The 22,088-nt window shown below is 37.6% G+C and overlaps 1 protein-coding gene across 4 annotated transcripts; it reads left to right on the top strand.

The window, feature by feature from the left end:
* Window positions 1-213: 213 nt before the first annotated feature.
* On the top strand, window positions 214-22,006 carry LOC108606644 (solute carrier family 41 member 2). 4 transcript variants are annotated; one of them, XM_017996945.2, is made up of 9 exons: window positions 214-399; window positions 629-754; window positions 18,253-18,608; window positions 19,758-20,082; window positions 20,141-20,287; window positions 20,351-20,498; window positions 20,764-20,969; window positions 21,034-21,182; window positions 21,239-22,006. In XM_017996945.2, exons 2-9 carry the CDS (start codon window positions 682-684, stop codon window positions 21,437-21,439), a joined length of 1,605 nt encoding a protein of 534 aa, XP_017852434.1. In that variant the 5' UTR covers window positions 214-399; window positions 629-681; the 3' UTR covers window positions 21,440-22,006. The 4 variants fall into 4 exon arrangements, with proteins under 4 accessions (XP_017852434.1, XP_017852435.1, XP_017852433.1 ...); XM_017996946.1 differs by lacking the exon at window positions 214-399 and having other exon boundaries at window positions 18,331-18,608; XM_017996944.2 differs by lacking the exons at window positions 214-399; window positions 629-754 and adding an exon at window positions 15,907-16,881 and having other exon boundaries at window positions 18,331-18,608.
* Window positions 22,007-22,088: the final 82 nt, after the last annotated feature.

Here is a 22,088-nt window from a genome sequence, read left to right as displayed (position 1 = left end):
ATTGATTTAACAAAAGTTGTATTTTTGTGGTTATCAATAGTCGTTGCGGCTGTTACTGACATTGTGCAATCCGCGCTTGTCCTGAACTTTGTATATTTATCTTATCTTTTGCAAGAATGGGAATGAAAAGTTAATGTTATGTTTGACATGTGTCATTCAGGCGCGACTTGGTCTGTGGGGGCGGTCGTCGCTTAGTTTCTGTTACTGTATAATTGTGTGGTTTTATTCTCTTTTTGCACAACATATTTATCTGTCTTTCTTTTGCTGTTTGCTGTCTTTTGCTCGCGTTTGTATTTGTCCTATCAGCGCGTCAGATTTTGCATTTGCTCTTCAGTTGCCTTCGAACATTGAAGCTTCAAGCTTGTCGCGTCTGCAACAGCAGCAGCAACAGAGAAAAAGGTAAATAAACGTGAGTGAATATTGTGCTTGGCGCAAGTTCTGCTGGCTGCGCAGTCGCAACGCTGCCAGTTGAACCGGTTTAAGTGTTTGCTGTTATACAGTGCGTGTCCAAAATAAAAGGCCTGCTTGCTGTTATTGTTATTGTTTTTGATTTGTTTGATTTTTACACAAAATACGTATTTTTGGTTTCTTTTTCTTTTTGCAAATTTTACGCCCACTTGTTGTTCAGTCCGTGTCCGTGTATATCAACTTGGTGGTCACCACGCCGATCCCGAGGGCAACATGAAGCCGATTAAAAGCAGCATGAACAGTGGCGGCGAGAATAGTTCGTCCACCATGCGTCGCAGGCCCATACGTAAGCTATTTTTATACATAATACACTAAAGTACATAATGTACAAATTGTATATCACAAAGATACACACACACACATCATGACACTATATACTTAACTTATTTTTAGATACATATGTACATTTTTTGTAGTTTTTGTTTTATCTTTGGTTGCCTTAACACATCCGCATATAATTTAATTAAATGCTTTAATTACATTTGCTCTACATTTGCTGCTGCCTTTGCAACGCTATGCAAACTTTTATAAAATTTTATTTTTGTGCTGCCTTTGGCACTTGCACATTTTTTTTCTATGTATGTATGTACATGCGTTCATAGATAATTAATTAATTTAATTACAATCAATAACGCGTAATCATATGTTATTATTGCTTTTATGTTATGATTATTTGCACAATCGCATTGACAAACAAATGTTTACAAACACATTTGTACACGCTACAACTTGAAGCGGGGCCACTGTTGACCCTCCAAATCAATGCCATTGTCGGCTGTTGGCATCGCAGTCGGCGCACTGGCGCATAACGGTGCCTCAAAAAAAGCTGCGCTGCCACGCCACAGCTGTTCAAGTAGTCAGCGCATGCGTCTCTGTGTGTGTGTGCGCGCGTGAGAGCGTAAATAAGTTTGCATGTGTGTGTGTGTTTTTCAAGTGCTTGTCACCTGTGCTGTCTTTATTAAATTTACTCTCACACGCTCTCTCAAGGGCTTTACACGTGCGTGTCCCAGTCGCATGCTCTTTTTCTCTCACTCACGCGAACACACACACACACATACGTACATAAGCATGCATGTATGTAGGTGAGCTGCAAATCATTTAATACTTACGTCATGACGTCAATGGCATGTCGCGCGCTTATCATTATTTATTTTAACTACTTGAAATTTTATCAAATCGCAGTGACAACATTAATTTGACAACTCTTCAGCAAATATGCTGCCAATTAATTGTTGATATATAAATATAAAAAAAAAAAATGATTAGTTTTTATACTCAATGTGATAGCAACAACTTTAAAGGGAATACTTAGTCTATTTGCGGCTAATTAAGATTGCTGATTGGCCCAACTATCTACTGCTATTATAAAATGCTGAGGTACATATATGTATATTTTTATATAATAAGCAAATTGAGCTATCAATCAATTGCTGTGCTGTTATTATTATTATGCCGTTATGTGGACCCACAACTTTCTGAATCATTTGATCGTTATGGGGATTGTCTCATTTGCTCTCGCGCGCTCTCTCTAATGTTTAACTGTTGTTTTTGTTATCAACGTGGATGCTGAAACTGAAACTGAGACACGTCTGTCCGACTGTCTGTCTGTCTGTGCGAAAGGTAAAATGAGCAAGCAGAGCTGTTGACATTTTGAATGGAGCAGCTTTGGCTTTTGGCTCGCTCAGCTGTTAGCCAGTTTGCTCGCCAGTTGACATACATATGCTCAGCACATATAAATATGTGTATATAGATAGTACATATACATGATAATGAGTGAGAAATACGCACACATTTGCATAAGAGACGATAAGAGTTTGAGGAAGAGTGTAAGAGAGCGTCGAGCTCTCATATGTGTGTGTGTGTGTGTGCGTGTGTGTCGTTGGCAACAAAAAATGAAAAACAAGACATTAAATAAAAAACAAATTTATATAAAATAATAGGCTGTTAGCAGCAGTAAACATCAACAACGGGGGCAGGCAGACAGATCAGCCAGCAGCTGCAGTCCAACTCCAAGTCCAGTCCACATATAAAACTCAAGACGCAGACACTGGGCAAGATTAGCGGATGAAGCAACATTTGCTTGGGCTGCCAGTGCCGCGTTGCCATTGTCTCGAATAAGTTGGTTGCTTTTTTTTTTGGCCAACATGTTGCAATAGTGACAACAGTGCAACTATATATATATATACACTACATATACAAGAGCTGATTGCCATGATGGAGAGGCTGCGGCTGCTCTTGGGCGGTCGTGAGCGCGATCGTGGGCGTGGCAATTGCGACTATGAGCCGCTGCTAAATAGCGACAATGACGAAGCGGCAACAGGTATGTGCTATTTATCCAGCTGTCGTTAAGCGTATCCGCAAGATATATAATTGCGCACATCTGTTTATACAAGCGTCAAACTGTTCTGCTTGCCACAAATTTGTGGAGCACAAAGCATGTTAACTGAGTTCCGAACACAGAGCCAACTAAACTAAGTTTTGACAATATCAATGGCAAGGGTTTGCCTTAGCGTAGTCTCACTGTACGAAGCTTGTTGTTGTCGCTTTGATGATATCACAATAGATAAGAGCTGCAGATTATGTCGACAGAATCTTACGCTTGACATGTAGACATAGCTTACATATTTTTAAAGATTTATATAGCGCATAATATGCATATAGCGATATGTTTTATGTTCGATCTAAAAATACGTTTCAAGACAGTGCAATTTATTGCATTGCTTTGTTCTTGGGCTTATCAATTTCTAAGCTAAAGTCGCTGAACTGCAAGCAAGTTAGACATACACTTTATTATATGTTTTGTTATTGTTGTTGCTATTAAATATACACATTTTTTAATTGCAGAAAATATTTTCATATATTTTCTTACGTTTGCTCATCCCCAAAAATAGGCACCGCTTTGCTAATTCTACAAAGTGTAGCACAAAAGTTCAGCGTACTTTGCTCATTGCATAATTCATGGCGATTGCGATGGCAATGTTTTGATTAATTGGGGTTGGGTGGTGGTTTGGAAAATCCCTGTAGAAATAGCACGACAAAAAGTTAAGATTATGCCATCTCTTATTGTTGTTATTCTTATAGGCAAAAGATAATCTTATTTATGTTTAAACTGCCATTGTTTGTTGTTAACATTGCCCCGTCTAAATTACGAGCAGCAGATATGAGCAATTCTGGGTATACTTGGAGTCTAGACCCACTGCCTAGAGGTTCTCTGCCGCCGCACACCCCTTTTCATATATCCTCATAAATATTGCGACGAATTCGTAATCAGTTGTTGACAAGTCATCGACAGCAGCTTGTTCTATGTGGGAGATTGTAAAGTAATTCACTTTGTGGTTTGTTTTTTATAGCATGCTATAATTTTATCAGCGATTCGTTTGAATTGCCTTTCATTGGCAACACCAGCGCACACACCCCACCCACAGCCGCCCCCACAGCCGCCCCCACACACACACACACACACACTCAAGAATTTTTAGGCTTTGCTGCAGCTCAGCTCAGATTGTAAACAATTTTCGTCATGTTTCGGTTTCGGCAGAAGCGCACAATTAACAATATAATGCAATAATAATGCCGGAGTCAACATATTGACAAAGATGCAAGAGCCCTATGACTGTACTGGAGCTCTATTTATATCTCTGACATGCATACTATAGATTAACCCGATTATCTTTCGCAATCAATGTAGTAAAGCAATTATAGTGCCCACTCGGACTTTTAGTGCAGTTGTCCTAGGTCCGTTTGTTGTCAGCTGAGAAAAACCACTTGGAATTCAATTAGCTCACTCTGGGCAGCAAGCGCGCGAATTATTAATATGCAAAATTGAAATAAAATTGCTTGGTAAACAATTAGCTCTTTCATATAGAGATGATCACTGCCAGTTCGAACTGCCAATGTGCTTTAGCTAAAGCGTTAAATTGGTCTAGACAATTTACTTGATAAAAAGAAATACATTCATTAATATAATCAAATGGAAATTTTGAACTTTCAGTTGCGTGCAGCGTTTAGAAAGCAAATCGATTCGGCAAATATGTTTGCTAAATTGCATGTAGATCGATCCCTACGGAGCTGACCGCTAAAATATTGGCTAAAAGCTTTAGAGGCTAAACTGAACTTTTTTCAATTGATATGTTTATTGGCTGGGCAACAACAATTATGGTAATTGTTATTACTAATGCTATGACAGTCAGGGTCAAGTCTTTAAAGCTGTTGTTGTTATAAGGCCTGAGGCGCATTAACTGTAGGCCCAAAATATAAAAAATAAACAGTTTACAAATATACACACACAGCTGTGCATGTGCATGTGTATGTGTGTGTAATTGAGCTGTGTTGCTTTACATACTAATTAAGCCAAATGACGCGTGTCAATTGCCTTTAGTGGGCCCCACTTCATTTAGTATATATGCGCGTATAAAATATTATTAACTGCTTTAATGACGAAGCAGTGCAAGGCATACAAATACACACACACACGCACACATAAGCAGTGCTGATTGCAGCTAAAATGCTATCGATATGATACGCAATAGCGCAGAACATTCGATTTACGCGCGCGCGCCTCTCTCTCTCTCTCTCTCGCTCTTGCTCTCGCTCTTTCTGGTGAATCTTGTGATGTGATTAGATTGCAGCTTGACCATGTCAACTAAATAATAACAATTTCTAATGTAATAATATACAAAACTGAACCTTAAGCTTAAGCTGACAAGCCTATCGATCGATACACAACTGTCGTGTGCGCGTTTGCGACACTTCAGAGTTCTTAAGAGCCTTCAATTCAACGTTGACTTTACGCACGTATAAATCGTTCTTTAATCTCTTAAATGCTGCCATATATATATACATTTTTATAGTTTATCTCTGGACTATCTTGAGTGTCTTGCGCGATTTGATTTAATAGAAAAGGCAAGTGGTATTAAACTCTGTCCATGGGCAGCGACTTACGACGATTTCTTTTTGCGTCAGCATCAGCGTCAGCTACTAAGCATCATATAATCAATGATAAGCATTATCATACACTTTGGTTAATAATACATTTGTGATTTTGTATATTATATAAAATTTGATAGCTAGCGAACTTTAAGCTCTTTTATTTTTTGTTAATTTAGTAATTAGTAAACGTTAGCAATGGCATATAATATATTTTAATATGAGCTTCTTATCACAGTCAGCGAGAGATAATTATTGCTAATAATGATATAGCATTAGCTTACAGACAGGCAATTGAAGAAACGTAAACGAGTGAATTGCAAATTAGCAGCAAACTTATCGATAACATTGATGTTTGGGCATAGCCCGTTAAAAAGTACCAAATTACAAATGTTGTTAACTTAAAACTGATTAATCAGAGAGATATATATAGAAGATGTGTGATTTCCCAGTCTATTCAAGTGTTTACCTTACAACGTGTGCGTCATTGTTAGCGCGCTCTCTTTCGCTCTCTCGATTAGATTAAACTATTGAAAGTGACAGGCGTAGCTCACTGATTGGTACTTGAAGCTCCTTTTTAAAGCTAATACTATCTGGAAGGTTATTTCTGCCGAAAAGCAACAACAACAACAATTAAATAATATAACATGTGTCTAATTGCCCCTTGCCAAAGGGACGTAATAATTCATGTCGCAATTGCAGCTGCTAATTTTCTATAGCGTGCATCCAACCCACCCACCCACCACCACCAACCCCCTTGTGTATATATGCGCATATAGGAACTATTTGATTGATCATTTAAGTCGCGGCAAGTTCAAGTTTAAGGTCTCTGTTTAGCCGCTATGCATATGCAACTGCACTTAAGCCACCCCCCTCAACCCATCCGCTCTCTCATTGCTTAAACAATTGCAATTGATCGCTGATAGTTTGAATGGCAGCAGCAGCAGCAGCAGTCGCAAGTTGATTGACCATTATCCAACAATTTGATTGAACGGCGATTCAAAAGAGTTCCCACCCCCCCCACTGAGTGCTCTGCAGCTGTTGCCGTCAATTTTGTCAATTGTCTATCGATAAACAAATGCCAAATGCAATGCAATTCGTTCAGCAAAGCCAACCGCCCACTCAAACACGTACCGTAAAAATCAAATTACATATAGCGTATATATACTAAGCGTATGTTTCTCTGTCTGTCTGTCTGTCTGGTAAGTCCCCGCATACCTTGAGCTGCATTGTGTGTTTTGATAAGCGTGGAGCAGTCAATCTTAAAGTACACGCAAGTTTTTAACGTCTCCAGCTCCGCATGCCCCCCCCTGCATGTTTCTCCAGCTGTTGATGCCTTTTGTTTAGCTGTCTATAAAGATATATCTGTCATAAAAAAAAACCCATTCCCATTGTCTGTAGGGGGAGTTTCAAGTGCCGTGCCGCGATGCGTATACTTAATATTTGCACATGCTACACTATTTTCTGTCTAAAAACTGCTTGAACTTTATAATTATGTCGTCGATTAGATTAACAATCAATTAGAGCGCGCTTTAATTTTTAATAATCGTAGTAATAATCAAACATATATTTATATATTTGATTGCTTGGCTTTGCTGATTTTCTGTTTGCTTGTTGATCTTATTGATTAATGAATTGATTGATAAACATTTATTTATAAATATTTATTTATGACTATGTCTCTCTATACACTTCATCGCTGAGAGTCTCTCCAACAGCCACATCCTGCATATATATATATATATATATATATGTATATATAGTATTCTATTCAATCAAATCGACTATATATTTACACACTTCTTAATTAAAGCCGCCGGGGGCTAACGCGCTGTGCAAGCGAGATGGCAACTGAAATGTTTAAAATTTGTACGTTGGCGAATTTTCGTAGCTATAGCCCATGTATATATCAATTATCCGGATGCGAGAGACAACAAACCAGTTTTTGTTTATTTTTTATTTGATTTTGATTTTGATTTTTTGGCAACGTTATTTTGTTGTTGTCGTTTGTTGTGCATGTTTCGTTTTCGTTTTTCGTTTTTGGCTTTTTTTTAACTACTTTTATTGTTTATAACAATATGCTTAATCCAATTGTCGAACGCATAGAGTGTGTCGCGTCATGACGCTGGGGGGCGTGGCTGTTATACCCACCTGACCCAAAAGCTAAAATCTTTTCCGTGTTTTTGCGAATTTAACAAATGGGGTCACATCATTTGCTATTACTGTTTGATACTTTTATTAGTTATTTATTTTTTTTGTGATTTATGCGCACTAAGCTTTAGTTATAGACATTTTCCCAAGTTGAGCTTATAAATCATTTGGGCTAAATGTTTAAGACGTGACTAGCTGGAAGCTGCAGCTCACGTAAGCTACGAATATTTATATTCATATTTATAAATAAATAAGCTCTGTTATTATTAGACACTAAAAATTGAATGCGAAACAATGCGGCACCAAAGTCGAAATACCCTTTAATATATATTTCTTGGAATCTTCCATTGCATAATCGAAATTGAAATAATATAAATGCTTATTTATTTTAATGACAAAAATATGCATATATACATATATATTTAGTTCAGTTCCAACAGGTTTTTGACGCCAGTATAAATTAAATTCCCATGCCTAAATGTTCAACATTCAACAGCTAAAAATAGCTGCCAAAAGTTTTGTTTTATTCTCAGAGCAGCGGCACAACTTCTATCGAAAATCAGAAATGAATAAACTAAATTTGCATGCCAATTAAATGCTAGGGTATATATCTAGTCGTTGTTAGTTTCTGCCGCTGACGCCCACGCCAAGCTCGACTCGACTCTTTCTATAGTTGCTTTGTGGCTTGCAAATTGAAATTAAGCTAGTTGAGTTGTAACTAATTTTTGGCATCACACATACGCCCCGTGCAATGCGCCATATATAATCGCATATGTGCGCTCGTTCATTCAGAGCCGACAATTAATAATGAGTAATGAGGCAAGTAACTGTCAAAAAATTGTTGACCAGTGGCTAGAGCATCACACGAAGCGAAGCGAAGCAAAGCAGCAGCAGTAGCATCAGCCGATTGTTGCGTTCTAACGGTGCACACGAAGTGCTCTCTCTCTCTCTCTCTCTCGACTCTACTCGACGCTGTTTAAAAACGAACCTACACATAAACGCTGCTGTCAACGGCAGCGTCAACGTCAGCGCACTGCTGCGCTTCCAAGTGGACGACAGTGTGCCTTTTGTTATTGTTTTTCATTCATTAATCTTTGGGCTAGCTGGATTCGATTTGATATATATCACAGGCATATAGAGCAGCGCTGCGACTTTGACTGCGGCTCGAACTTGATTTCAATTGATAAGCGCGCGGCAGTCGCATTGACGGCATTATCACTGGGCCAAGTCGCGGCTTGGGCTTATCAACTGCCAATGTCTGATTACAACTCAAGTGGCCAAGTGGCCAAGTGGCGAAGTGGCGAAGCGAAGTGCTATCGAAGGCTTCGCCGTTTAGCCAGCTACACTTGCCAGTTGGCATTCGTGCGCTACACTGCACGAAATGCAATGCAAAAAAAAAAAAAGGTGTGCAATTAATTTCCAAATATTTTCAAAGCCATTAGCTCAATACTTTGTTAGTTGCATAGCGATTTAAGCTGCAGCTTTGCTTACATTTTAATTGAATTGTATTGCAATTATTGAATTTTTTAAATTTGCATTAAAAAAATGCATTTGTTGCTGTCTCTGAATTTATTTTTCAAAGTGTGCCTTGGTACTCTTGGTATTGATTCGGGCCAGATCGACTAAGCGCTGCGCTCAATGCTTTGCTGTTGCTGCTGACGTCGCTCGCCGTCGCGCAGTCGTTGACTGCGCCGCTGGCTGCGCTGTCGGCGACGCTAAATAAAACGCTTTGACGCGTTATAATAACAAGTGTTTGCCGTCTTTGGATATTCAGTGTGCGATATCCCGGCGCACGGTGCAGACGTCGAGGCCCCAACTAAATAAAATATAAAATATATGAAAACTCAAAAACACAAATATTCGAGCGAAAATAACGAGAACAATATTATTATATTTAGTTGACGCTCACGTCGAACCCTTTTGTCACGCATTTTATTTTTTTTATTGTTGTTAACGCTTTTGTGTGTGAAAATAAGTCGAAAACAAAATTTAAAAAAAATTTACTAAACACAAGTATTAACTAAAATTAAGTGACGAGTTTTTGTGTGACGAAAATTACAACAAATTGAATTTTTTTTATCGCGAAAGAATCTTCGTGCAGTGAGCTAAGCACAAAAGTTACAAATGTAAGCGTTTTTAAATCAAAAAAAAAAAATGAAATTAAATAATAATAATATCTATTGTTATAAATGTTTGTATAGCCATATATTAACTATATGGCTGTTCTTTTTGTGATTGTTATTATAACTGGCTGTGTTAGAGAAAGGCAGGCGGAAATCAATGGAAAATATGCACACATAATTGGCAAACTAACATATTCTTATAGCTGTAATTAGCTCATTAACTTTAGCAACAGATGTATTGCTAAACTTATTAATAATAATAATATATATAGCACCTCTGCCACTTCGTATGAACATATTGCAGCAGCATTGATTAAACAACTTTTTATATACAAAAGCCTTGACTGAGTCAAGAAATTCTTTATAGCGCTTATACTGAATATAAGCATGAGAGAGGATCGCATCGAATCGGATCGGATCGGATCGGATCGGATCATTGATCACTTGCCAAAAAAACACAACTGAGCGCGCTTTGCATACGCTTAAGTTTTAAACTAAAAGGTTTTTGTTTCAAACGTAGCAGCAGCAGCTTTGCTTTGATTAATTAATCGCTTAAGAACGGCCTTCGGCTTTTTGCTCAAAAATAAATTGCAATTAAAGTATAAGTTGTATACTTGCGCAATTCGCAGTCAATTAAAATTGTTTAAGCATAAACAATAAATAATAATTTTGTAGCTTAGGCGCGCGCTGCCCTTTAGCATAATTAATTACAAAAGCAAAACCAAACTCAAGAAACCAAAAGCAAACAAAACAAAAGCTTTGCCTAATGAATGCGCGCACAGTTCATTTTAACAATAAATAAGTTTAATAACAATCATAATAATTAATTTATGTTTGCTGGCATTTCGTCTTCAAGGCCGTCGCATTGCATTCGAATTCGAATTCGAATTCAAAGCGTATGCAATCGAAACAACAAAACTAAATATAAAAAAAAATACGCTTTGGCTTTAACAATTTACATTTGGTCTTTGCTATTGGCCATTGCCAGTGTCGCGGGCTAATTGCTCAAGTTCTATGTGGCCAATTTCAATTTCAATTTCAATTTCAATGGACTTGTTGAGCCTTGACAATGCGGCCTACGTGTGTGCGTGTGTGTGTGTGTGTATTGTTTATGTTTTTTTTGTGCAATTCGTTACTGTTTTATGCAGTTGTGTTTTATTGAATTTAATGTAGCTGCAAAAATGTAATTTATTTAAGCAAATTTTATATGGAGCCTGAAGCCATTAATCGCTGCTAATTCTACAAAATGCTCAGTTTCAGTTTCAGCTCATTTACAATTAGCTTTCAGCTATAACTACAACTATAGCTTTATATAGTATATACAGTTAGCTAGGCATGCAGCTGCCGCTTGAACTTAGCCAAGTTAACTTGTAAAACCAAAAACGAAGCCCTCGCTATTTGCTTTGTGCGCAATTTCTCATTATTAGAAGTTTCTTTTGTCAAATGCGCGGACCGCGGGCTGCGTGCTGCTAATGAGTTGTGAGTTGGCTCTCCAGATTATACTATATACTATATAAGCATTATATATATTTATATAGCTAGCTGGAGTCCACATGAGCATGTTTAGCCAACAATTTGTTGTTACCAAGAAGTTTTTTGAACAATTGTTGACAAAAGTCAAAACACTTAGCGTCTTGTTATGATATCAGCAAAATAAATTATTATATATTAATATGAATCAACGAAAAAGTAAAAGCGATAAAATCTGCTGCGACCCGCTCATATATTAATATAGATTATATCATATGCTGATTTGATTTGATTAGATTCGATTTCATACTTAAGCTAATTTATTGATCACACTCACACACACACAGCTGCAAGCTATAAACAACAGCTACTTATATATATATATTTATATATATAACATTTCGGCTGTTTATACAAATTTTGTTTTGTGTTGTGCGTTTCAACTGTTTTGTATTTTCTTTTTTTGGAGTTTAGCCCGCCCAAGTTGAATGACATTTGATACAGTTCCAGTTGGAGTATCATCAAATTGCCTTTTACATATAAATATGTATATATATATATTTAAGTTGAGCTTTTGGCCGACTTATTGCATTGATGACGTAGCCACTTGTTAATTATACATAAATATTGTTTAATAATTTGGCATTCAAACAATTGTTGATCTTCGGAATTTAAAGCCAAAGCGCTTGCGCCGCTGGCTGCGCTTCATTCATTAAAAAATTGTCTAGTGTAGAGCCATAAAAAAAAAGAGAAACAACTTGAATAAATAAATAAATAACAAAGTAAAGTTGAGAATTTTACGTGCGAGCTCAACTGCGTCACTCAGCAACAAAGAAAAACCCCGAAAAGAAATATATATTTTATGTATTGTATTTATTTATATTTTCGCTGGCAATAAAGCTTAAGCTTAAGTGAAGTAAAATGAAAAGAATCAACAAATCAGCACGGGCGTCAAGAATAATTAATATAAACATAAATCCGAAGCTAATATTTGCTTGAGCAATTAGCATGTTATATATATTTTGTTACTACAGCTAACAAAAATTTCAATACAAATTGTTTGGCTAAACACAAATAAAAATGTGTGTGTGTGGCGCCTTTGCATATGCAACAGCTAGCTGCCACATATGTGCGGCATGCGTTGCAAGCAATTATGTTATACAAATATCGCTCATTGTCAGCCTGAGTGCCTCGAATGAAATTCACGTGTGTGTGTTGCACACTCAACAACGTAACTGTAAGTGTGTTGCATATGTTGCAAACACGTTTTCAGTCTGTCACTCTCTCTGTCTCTTTTTTGACCAAAAAGTGCAAATTAATTAACAATTGTTGAGCTCAACGCATTCTCTAGCATTTAAAACACGCTAACTAATTAGACGCGCACTTGATTTATGTCTGTGTGTGTGTGTGTGTGTGTGTGTCTGCTTGGGCTTAAGGCGTTTAGACAACACTTAATTGTCGCTTAATGCAATCTATTCCAAATTATTAAAACAAAACATACAGACAGCGTCGCACTGCACGTGACACAGCAAATACCCTGCAATTGTTTTTGTTTTTAAGCGAGTCATAGGCTTAATTCAGTTGCATTAGCAGCACTAAGTGCTAATTTAGTATGCTATAACGAATTTAATTTAATACAAGAATTTAAGAAAACAATTCAATTCCTATTAAGCATAAAACAAAATTAACGTTTGACTGTTTTAGTGAATTTATGTAGCAGCAATACAGCTTCGATTGATGTTTATATTGATATAATCGATAAAAGCCTAAATACTGCCTTAAAAACTAATTACATACCATTTGTGAAAAATGCAAATAGAGCAACATTGTTCAATTCGCACTGCTTGCAAATAGTAAACTGCTTGAACTTGAACTTCAGCTCTTGCCATGCTGCCTGCAAATATATTTTATTTTTATTTATTGCATTTCAAAAAAGGTTTCATATTTACATTTAACTATATGCAGTTAATTTGCAGTCCTTTCTGCCTTTTAGCCATTCACACGTCAACGTTACAGTAGCTCGCTAGTCGTCGCTGCTGCGCTGCTCTCATATCCACTTGCTTTTCAGTTTATTGTAATTGACGCAATTTAAACTTTTGTGCAAAAAGAAAGAGCAACAAACCCACTGAAAGCTGAGCGAGCAAAATTAGTGCAGCGTAGCAAACAAACAAACAGAGACTAGAGCTCTTTAGTTAGTTTTAGTTAGAAACAAAAGAACGACGAGTCCGAATGCAAAGCATTTAATACAAAAGCCTGGGAAACAGGCATACATTTCGTCTGAGCATATATTTAATGCATATATAGCATATATACATAGAGACGACCGAGTGAGTGCGACTTAATCACAATAAATACAAATTAGCGCACGCTTTGCAAATTAACAGCACAGCAAATAAAAGTAACGAAAGATTCAAATCTCTGTGCTGCGCTATGCTGTGGCGTTTAAAAGGCAAAGTGTATGGCCAAGTTGGTTACGCACAACGCGTGGCTGCCAATGCATGTTTTGTTTATATATGCGCTAGTTATTTATAAATGCGTTAATCAAATCGCACAGCACATTTATGGCCCAAAGGCAGACGAAACGTGCAAATGACAAACTTGAGGCATCATTTTGGGTTTTTTACAATGTAGAGAATACAAATCGAATTGGCATAAAAATATGCACATTAAAAATACAATTCGCTTAGTTGGGCGTACTTAAATTTATATAAGTCTGATTCAATATATTTTTATGGCTGCGGGAAAAACACACACACACACACACACACACACACACACACAGTTCACAGTTTATGTTCGTAATTAGTTGTTATTAGTTATAAGCAACATTTGGCAATTGGCGTTTGGCATTTGCTGCAATTTTGTATGCTCACAAAAACAATAACAACAATACAAAAAAGAAAAGTTTAGAAAAATCGTAAATCAGCTAAATAGGCAGACAATTTGTTTAGTCATCGCACACATCGTAAGTTCCGCATTTAAAATCGAAACGAATTAGCTAAAAGCGACAGAGTTATAGTTGTGTGTGTGTGTGTGTGTGTGTGTGTGTGTGTGTAGAAGAAGCAGCTGAAACAACTAATAGTTTCAGACTTGTCAATTTGCATGACGCATTGGCATTTTGTTATTTACTTAAAACTTAAAAACGAAAAAAACACGTCGTATACGTAATGCACAAGTCAATTAACTCAAGTTGCAGCGCACTACTTAAAAGTTAAGCATTATCATATGCTTATCATACATCAAACTAGCGGCCTTAATGATTATAGCTAACACACACACACACACACATAGACACACACATAGATACAGCATTGATCACAATGCGCTTTGCAGTCAATTTCAATGGTACAACACGCAAGCACTTGAAAGATAAGCTCTCAATGCCCGAACGATTTCGATTTCAAGTGTAAATCAGACAATAAAAGTTGCCACTTCAACAAAGTCACAATACTATATTTAAACTTTCGTTCGTACTCCCATTTTGTGAGGCTTAAGAACTTGTGATTTATAATTTTAATCTCTAACACGCTTTGGCAGTTGTTTGTTGCAAATTTCATTCAACAAATTCCATTCAGCGTTGAGCTGCTGCAACTTAATTGTAAACTATTTCAATTGAAGTTAACACCTGCGCGTGTCTTCCGATTCCAGCACATAGTTTACAATCGGTCTTAGGCTTATATATATATTAGATTAGATTGAATAGCAATTGATACTTGCTTAGTCGTCACGTGTGTGTGGTGCCCAAAAGTGTTTGCTGTTTGTTGTTTTGGCTAAAAACGAAATGCAAAATGTTTTAATTATTTTGCTTGAAATATTAGTATAAGTAAAAGCTGTTTTTTATTATTGCTTACCGATTGTTATTGTTGTGGCTCGCTGGTGGTGTTGTCAAGCGCTTATCACATAAACCAGTCGAAAGGCTCATAAACTTGCAACTTGTCTTGCCTGCTGGCACACTTAATTGTTGTGCTCTGAGGCTGAAGCTGAAGCTGAACCTGAGCTGAGCTGAGCTGAAAAGATTGAAGATTGTGTTTTTTTTTTTTTTTAGATATTTCTGTTCGAGGTGGTGATGGCTTTTCGCTTGCGTGATGTGAAAACAGGTTGCTTTTCAATATTTTTCAGCTGAAATGCGTGGGTTGGCACACAAACTTGATTAAGTGCAAACAGGTCCACTTTCAAGTGAGTGGACGGACAATCAAAAAATATAAATAAAAACTAAGTCTACTATACACATGCGGCTGCTTCTTCATGTTGTTGTCGCTTGTGTGCGGAAGTCTTTAACTTTCAATTGAAATTATTATTTCATTTTTTTTATGGTGTGTTTAATTTTTTAGTCTCATTTATTTATGATTTTCCATTGATTTAGTAGCCAACCAGCCTTTTGTTATTTAAGTTTATGTTATAAAATGTTATATATATATATATATATATATATATGTTTTTGTTTCTCGTGTATAAAGAACAACAATATGAACGTTGTTATATTGTTGCTTGCAGCCATATCAACGGTCCGGTGACTAAAGCTCTAAACTCCAAACTGACCCTCATAGCAACAACAACAACAATAAACTCCTCACATACATTGACGTAAACATACACACAGACACACACACACACACACACACACACAACTACGTCAACACAATGTAAATCAAACGCGCCTTGCACCAAAAACTCAAAAACAAAAAAAAAAAAAATACAAAAATAAACAAAAACCATTAGCAGAACATTAAGATTTTAAAAATTTTGTTTTGCTTTGTCCATTCCTTACGTTCACATTCCTTTATTTTGTGTTATTTATATATTAATTAATAATTTATTGCTATTTAATTCAAACGAATTGTTGTGATATTACAAACTCTAAGGCAAAAGTGGCGACAACTTTTTTGCCACAGCAGCAAATATGCCAAAACGTTAAATATTATTAAATTACACATAAAAAAAAAAACAACAACAAACATAGGCTAACTAATAATTGTGCACAGTGCAAATTTGCTTCTTCTTGCTTACATTTCTTTTAATTTTTGCAATTAAAAAAAAAATACATTCTGTTTGTTGCTCTTAGTTGCAATTTCACATAGTTAATTTACATGAATTTCCGACCTGCAACTGACCGCCACTCAATACTCAACACACAGACACAGCTACAGACACACGCATACACACACACAGACAAAAACAGATACATATACAGACTGACGCAGTCACGCACGCCCACGCAGGAGAGAGACGACGAAGGCCAAGGCCTATGCTAAAATGTCGCTACCGAGTGACCTTGTGACTGCCCAACACAATCAAAACTCAACCCCTTCACACACACACACAGACACAGGCACAAACACAAACACAAACACACAGATACCGTCGGCACCTACGTCAGCATACTCCACCCCCACCACGACCGCCACGCCCGCCAATGAGCTGAAGCAGCGACAAAAGAAACAAAATCTGTCACCGCTTAATGTCCGACGATTGTCCTCCCCCTATGCTGCCCACAATGAAGCCGCAGACATTGGCCCAGACGATGGCGTTGCGCCAACTGCCACCACCATTAATATTAACACGCTCAACAACAACAACAATTATAACACCAACAACAACAACAACAACAACACATCATCTACGAACTCCTCATATGCCACGCCACCAATATACCAACAACAGTTATCAACAATGACCACAACGACACCGTTAGATGCAGCCATAGATGATAAATACAAACTGTTTACCATCTACAACGGAAACGGTGAGTGAGACGACACTTGTTGCAACAACAGCGTCAAGAGCAGCAGCAGCCAAAGCGTGGCTGACCAATTGGCAGCTTCGATAACCGATTGACAATGGCACTGGGCACTGACGTACTCAGTTTACGTTAAAGGGCGCTGCAGTTGCGCGCGCGCTCCCTCTCTCTTTCTCTACTATTAACCCTTAACTTCTTTGCCAAACATAAGTAACACAGCAAAAAGCTCAAACAGTTTGCTTACGCTTTTTAACTTACTCAGCTTTTGGCCATTGCATATTTATTAGACGTGCAAAACGCATAATTTAAACGCTGCGCTATGTGTGCGTTGCAGCTATCGATAGATCTGTCGTTCAAGGTAACGGTAAGGTAAGGTAGGTGCATGTATCCCCCAATCTATTTTTAGCTCGAGCCCGAGCAGGCAACGTAAGAAGGCCGGCATTAGCTTAGCTACAAATTGACTAGTAAACATCAAATTATTTTATGAAAATATTTAAATCAGTGCTGTTTAGCAAATAATTCTAGTGCTGATCACGCTAAGTTTATGTATTAAAATCAAATCATATATTTGTGCGCCAAAATGTAGACTATAAAAAAGAAAACAAACAAAATGCAAACTGCGACTTTGGCTGCAGCCAGCGCAGCACCAATACCAATACACATGCATATGAACAAACATTTGATTTGACGTCAAGCGTCAAATGCGCTCGCTTATCAAATTTTCTCACATTGAGTTTGAGATTGTGGAAAATTAAGCAATTTCGCGTTCGTTTGAGTGTTATAAACAAAACAAAGCAACAAAATCAATTAAATAAATAAATAACCGCTTGACGATTTTTTAATTATCTCTAATATTTGTGCAAACAACAAAGCTTCTTTATTTTGTTGCTGTTTTTGTAAATAATTAATTGCATGGCAGTTTTTCGTTTGTTTTTATTTTAATGTTATGACTATTGCCGCTTTTATAGCTTTATTTCTGGACGAGCGATTTGCAATTTATTAGCTTGGCGCATTAAAATATAAATAATACAAGCACAGCAAGATAAAACACGTTTAAAACAATAATAAAGCAACAGCAGTTGCTTTTTGCTCGCTGGTCACAGGGGGGTGGGGGGAGAACGAACATTCAGTCAGGCAGTGGTTGGCTGTGCTTATAAATAATTCTATTAAACTTTTATAGAGTTGTGCTAATTGAGAATGTCTTGCTAATTGTTTAGCGCTCTTGAACTTACTTTGTTGCATGCCACACACACACACACACACACACAGATTGACACGCAATGTACAAAAATTGTTACTAACTGCATATTTTGCTCTTTTATCTTTTTCCTTCCCCTCTCTTTTCCCACCTGCTTGCTTGCTCTTGCTTTTGCACAGATCCCGACAATGAAAAATTGTCCGGACTTCCACATTCAACAACTGGTTCACTAAGCTCAATCATCACGACGTCCATAGCATCCTCAGATCCGGATCCTGGAGCGGTGGGCAGTGCAGCCGGTGGCGGTGGCCTCGGCGGAGGTGGAGGTGGTCCAGGTGGAGGTCCAGGCGGAGCTCCGAATGCAGATGCAGCTAGTGTCGCTGGGATCAATGGCAGTGCTGAAGAGAAGTTGGCGCTCAATCGTCCGGGGATCAAGCAGGAGAAATGGACAACAATATTGCTTCAAGTATCGATACCGTTCTTTCTGGCCGGCATCGGTACCATCGGTGCGGGCATTGTGCTGGGACGTGTCCAGGTAATCAATTCGTTCTAATGACTAAAACGTGTTGCCATTTTAGTTTTACACTGGAAATAGTTTGAAATTTAAAATTTCATTTGATTTGGGCCGCCTTCCGCGCTCGCTCTCTGCCCCCTCTGGTCCCTCTATTCAATTGCAAGTGCTTCATTGGTTTGGTTACGAGACACCAAACAATAGACGAAACTAAGTTGATAAATCTCGTAAATTGTTTCATTGACATTGCGCAAATGCGACAAGATATTAGATAAAAGCTTGCTGACAATTAATATGACACGCAAATTAAATTGTAAATCTTTTTATAATGTCTATCTGTGCTGTATTCTCGTAGTCATTAAAAATTACGCATACTTAAGCGCATATGTACACACACATTAATGTACGATATAAATCCGCTTACACGGTCTGCTCCCCCTTTAAGGAACACAAAAAAAAAAAAGCAAGCAAATAATAGAAACAACACCAGCCCGCCATCTGTTGTTGAAATGAAACGGGCAAACAGCTGTCCCAATACAATATATTAATAGTATATCATGATTATTCATGTTACTTAATACGTTACAATTGTCAATTAGCTTACATATATGTATTACATATATGTATAATAAAATTAACGTAATAAGAGTTGTATTTGCCGTAAAAGATGTTCTAGTTCTAGTTTGGCAATTACAAATTATGTGTAGATATTATTTTAATTTTTATTCAAGGCTCGCTGAGCAGATCTTGCCAAATGAGTTAATTAAATTTATTCTATACTAGCTGACAGTGTCTAGCTCTAAGCTGATATCGATTACTGATAACTTCACACATAATTAGCTGTTAGGACATAAATTTCCCAAGACTAAAGCTAAAATGCCAAAGCAATGGGAAATGCAAAGTACAAAAACTTCAGTCGCTTCTGCGCTATAAAACTTGAGACTTATTAAAAGGTTTAAGTATTTTCAACAGTGTAGTAGAACTAAAATCTGTATGTTATTTATGCGACTGTTAATTGATCATAAACCCTGGAGTAATGCGCATGTCGGACCAGTTAATAGCAGTGCATGCCTGACACAACCAAATCGCAAGCAGAGAACTCAAACCAGTGACCAAACAAGTGGAACTTGAATGATGGAATACTAATCACGACTCTCGTCTATCTTTCCACAGAAATGGTATGTCTTCAAGAATGTGAGCGAGTTGTTTATCCTGGTGCCGGCGCTGCTTGGATTGAAGGGTAATCTTGACATGTGTCTGGCCTCACGTCTATCCACGCAAGTCAATCTGGGCAATATGGCATCTCGCTCGAATGTGATTCGTATGATTGTGGGCAATATTGCTTTGGTGCAGGTTCAGGCCACCGTAGCTTCTTTTCTGGTGGCCATGTTTGCAATGAGCGTTGGCGCAGCCATGACAGGCAGTTTCTATTTTGAAAATTGTATGTTATTAACAGCATCGGCTATGTTTACCGCCACCTCGTCGTGCTTTGTGCTGGGTAAGCGCCTGCTAAACTCTTTTTTGCTTTAATATTAACTATTGTGTACTCTTTGCAGACTTTGTGCTTGTGGCTGTCATCTTATTTTCGCAAAAGTATAATCTGAATCCGGATAACTTGGCTACCCCATTGGCTGCTTCGATTGGTGATGTCGTCTCGATTAGCTTGTTGTCGTTTATTGCCTCGCTGCTCTATGAGAATATAAGTGCGTATATCAGCGCCAAAGCGCACAGAAAATAACTTTACTTACTTTCGCTGCTCTTTACAGAGACGCATCTGTGGATTACATTCATTGTGGTCAGCTGCTACTTGATCTTGCTGCCGCTGTGGGTAGTGATTGTGCTGAAGAACGAGTACACGCGTCCCGTATTAAAGAGTGGCTGGGTGCCAGTGCTGTCGGCACTTTGCATTAGCGGGTAAGCTGGGCTGCTGATTGAAGTCATGATAAGCACATTTTCAAGCACTTCAGCTTTAGCTTTAGCTGATGCTAAATTTGGCAAACACTTTGGCTGGCCCACATCAAGTGTGTTAGCAAACAACTTCTAAGTTCGTTAGTGCTGCCAAAATGCTCTTGTCCTTGACTCTTTCACACAGCTCTGTGAACTGTGAACTGAGCTTGCATTTAATTTTAGATATCTATTTATGAAACATTATTAATTTCTTGATTGCTTGATTATGCAGGCTTGGTGGTCTGGTGCTGGACGCTGCTGTCGAGGTATTCAATGGGTTTGTCGTCTTTCAGCCGATCATCAATGGTATTGGCGGAAACTTGGTTTCGGTGCAGGCGAGCAAGATATCAACAATGCTGCATCAGAGCTCAATTATAGGCATTATACCACCGCACACTAAGATCGTAGAGTGGCCATGGCGTGCGCTCTTCAGAGGCGGTAAATGCAAACGCACATTAAACATACTTGTTTCATATTTATTAATTTATATTTTATTTTGCAGTACCCTATGCCAAAACAGCACGCATCTTGATTGCCATGTCTATTCCAGGCAATATACTGTTTATATTTGTAGCCGACTACATAAACATGAACCAAACAACCGTAACTTGGGTGTTTATGCTATCCTATCTAACCGCAAGTTTAATACAGGTAAACTCCAACCGCTTTGTTGTTTAATAATTTATACTAATGTTAATCTTTCGTAGGTCATGCTGCTGTTGTATATTGCGCATATTATAGTGCATGCCATGTGGAAGTGGAAGATCGATCCGGATAACTCGGCCATACCATATTTGACAGCGTTGGGTGATTTGTTGGGTAGTAGCCTGCTGGCAGTCGCTTGGCTCTTTACCATGTCAGTTAATAAGCAGTATGGCTCCAATATGGATACGTTGAATGCGAATTAGCCTGACCTTTACTCACACGATAGGCTATATGCATAGAGTAATATATACTATATATACATACATACAATTAGCCTGGTCGGTGTGCATCGTTTTCGATAACGCCGGTCCGTTTCTTAGTTAAGATGCAACACACACCACAGCAGTAATAACAATAACAACAGGGTCAATAAAACCCAAAACAGAAATGTACCTAAATTCTAACATAGAAATTGAACTAACGTATGTATGTATGTATGTAGTATGTGCAAAGAAAATACACCAAAATAACATATACACACACACACATTCACAAACTATAAAAAGTATAAAACTAATTTACAAAAATCCTATGCAAATATTTTAAAAATATTTCGAATGTTTAGATTGAGAATGAACTATTCTAATGTGACTTTCACATTGCTTTTGCTTGTGTTCCTTTGCTCTTTAACCAGTTATTTATGTACAGAGTATGTTGAAATTTTGTTTGTGGGGCTCGGCCGACTGGTCTTGCAATTGGAAAGGCGTTGCCTAAGAATTTTAAAGGCTTCTAGGACAATATTATACACTTGCATACAAATAAGCAGCAAATAGTGCATACAAATAATAGTAAAACTAAAACGAAAAAGAAATCCATTGATACCGCAAGGTTTGTGTTTTGTTGCCTGTTTGT

The sequence above is a fragment of the Drosophila busckii genome, chromosome X, assembly GCF_011750605.1.
Source record: "Drosophila busckii strain San Diego stock center, stock number 13000-0081.31 chromosome X, ASM1175060v1, whole genome shotgun sequence".
In the NCBI taxonomy this organism is placed as follows: domain Eukaryota; kingdom Metazoa; phylum Arthropoda; class Insecta; order Diptera; family Drosophilidae; genus Drosophila; species Drosophila busckii.
This window is presented reverse-complemented; position numbering and strand designations above follow the sequence as displayed.

What these genes read in the sequence shown, in the direction of transcription:
- LOC108606644 (XM_017996943.2), top strand. Translation starts at nt 16,392, where the DNA reads ATGTCGCTACCGAGTGACCTTGTGACTGCCCAACACAATCAAAACTCA. An exon ending in TACCATCTACAACGGAAACG is followed by an intron (nt 16,882 to 18,252) that starts GTGAGTGAGACG and finishes GCTTTTGCACAG; the next exon opens with ATCCCGACAATGAAAAATTG. An exon ending in TTGTGCTGGGACGTGTCCAG is followed by an intron (nt 18,609 to 19,757) that starts GTAATCAATTCG and finishes ATCTTTCCACAG; the next exon opens with AAATGGTATGTCTTCAAGAA.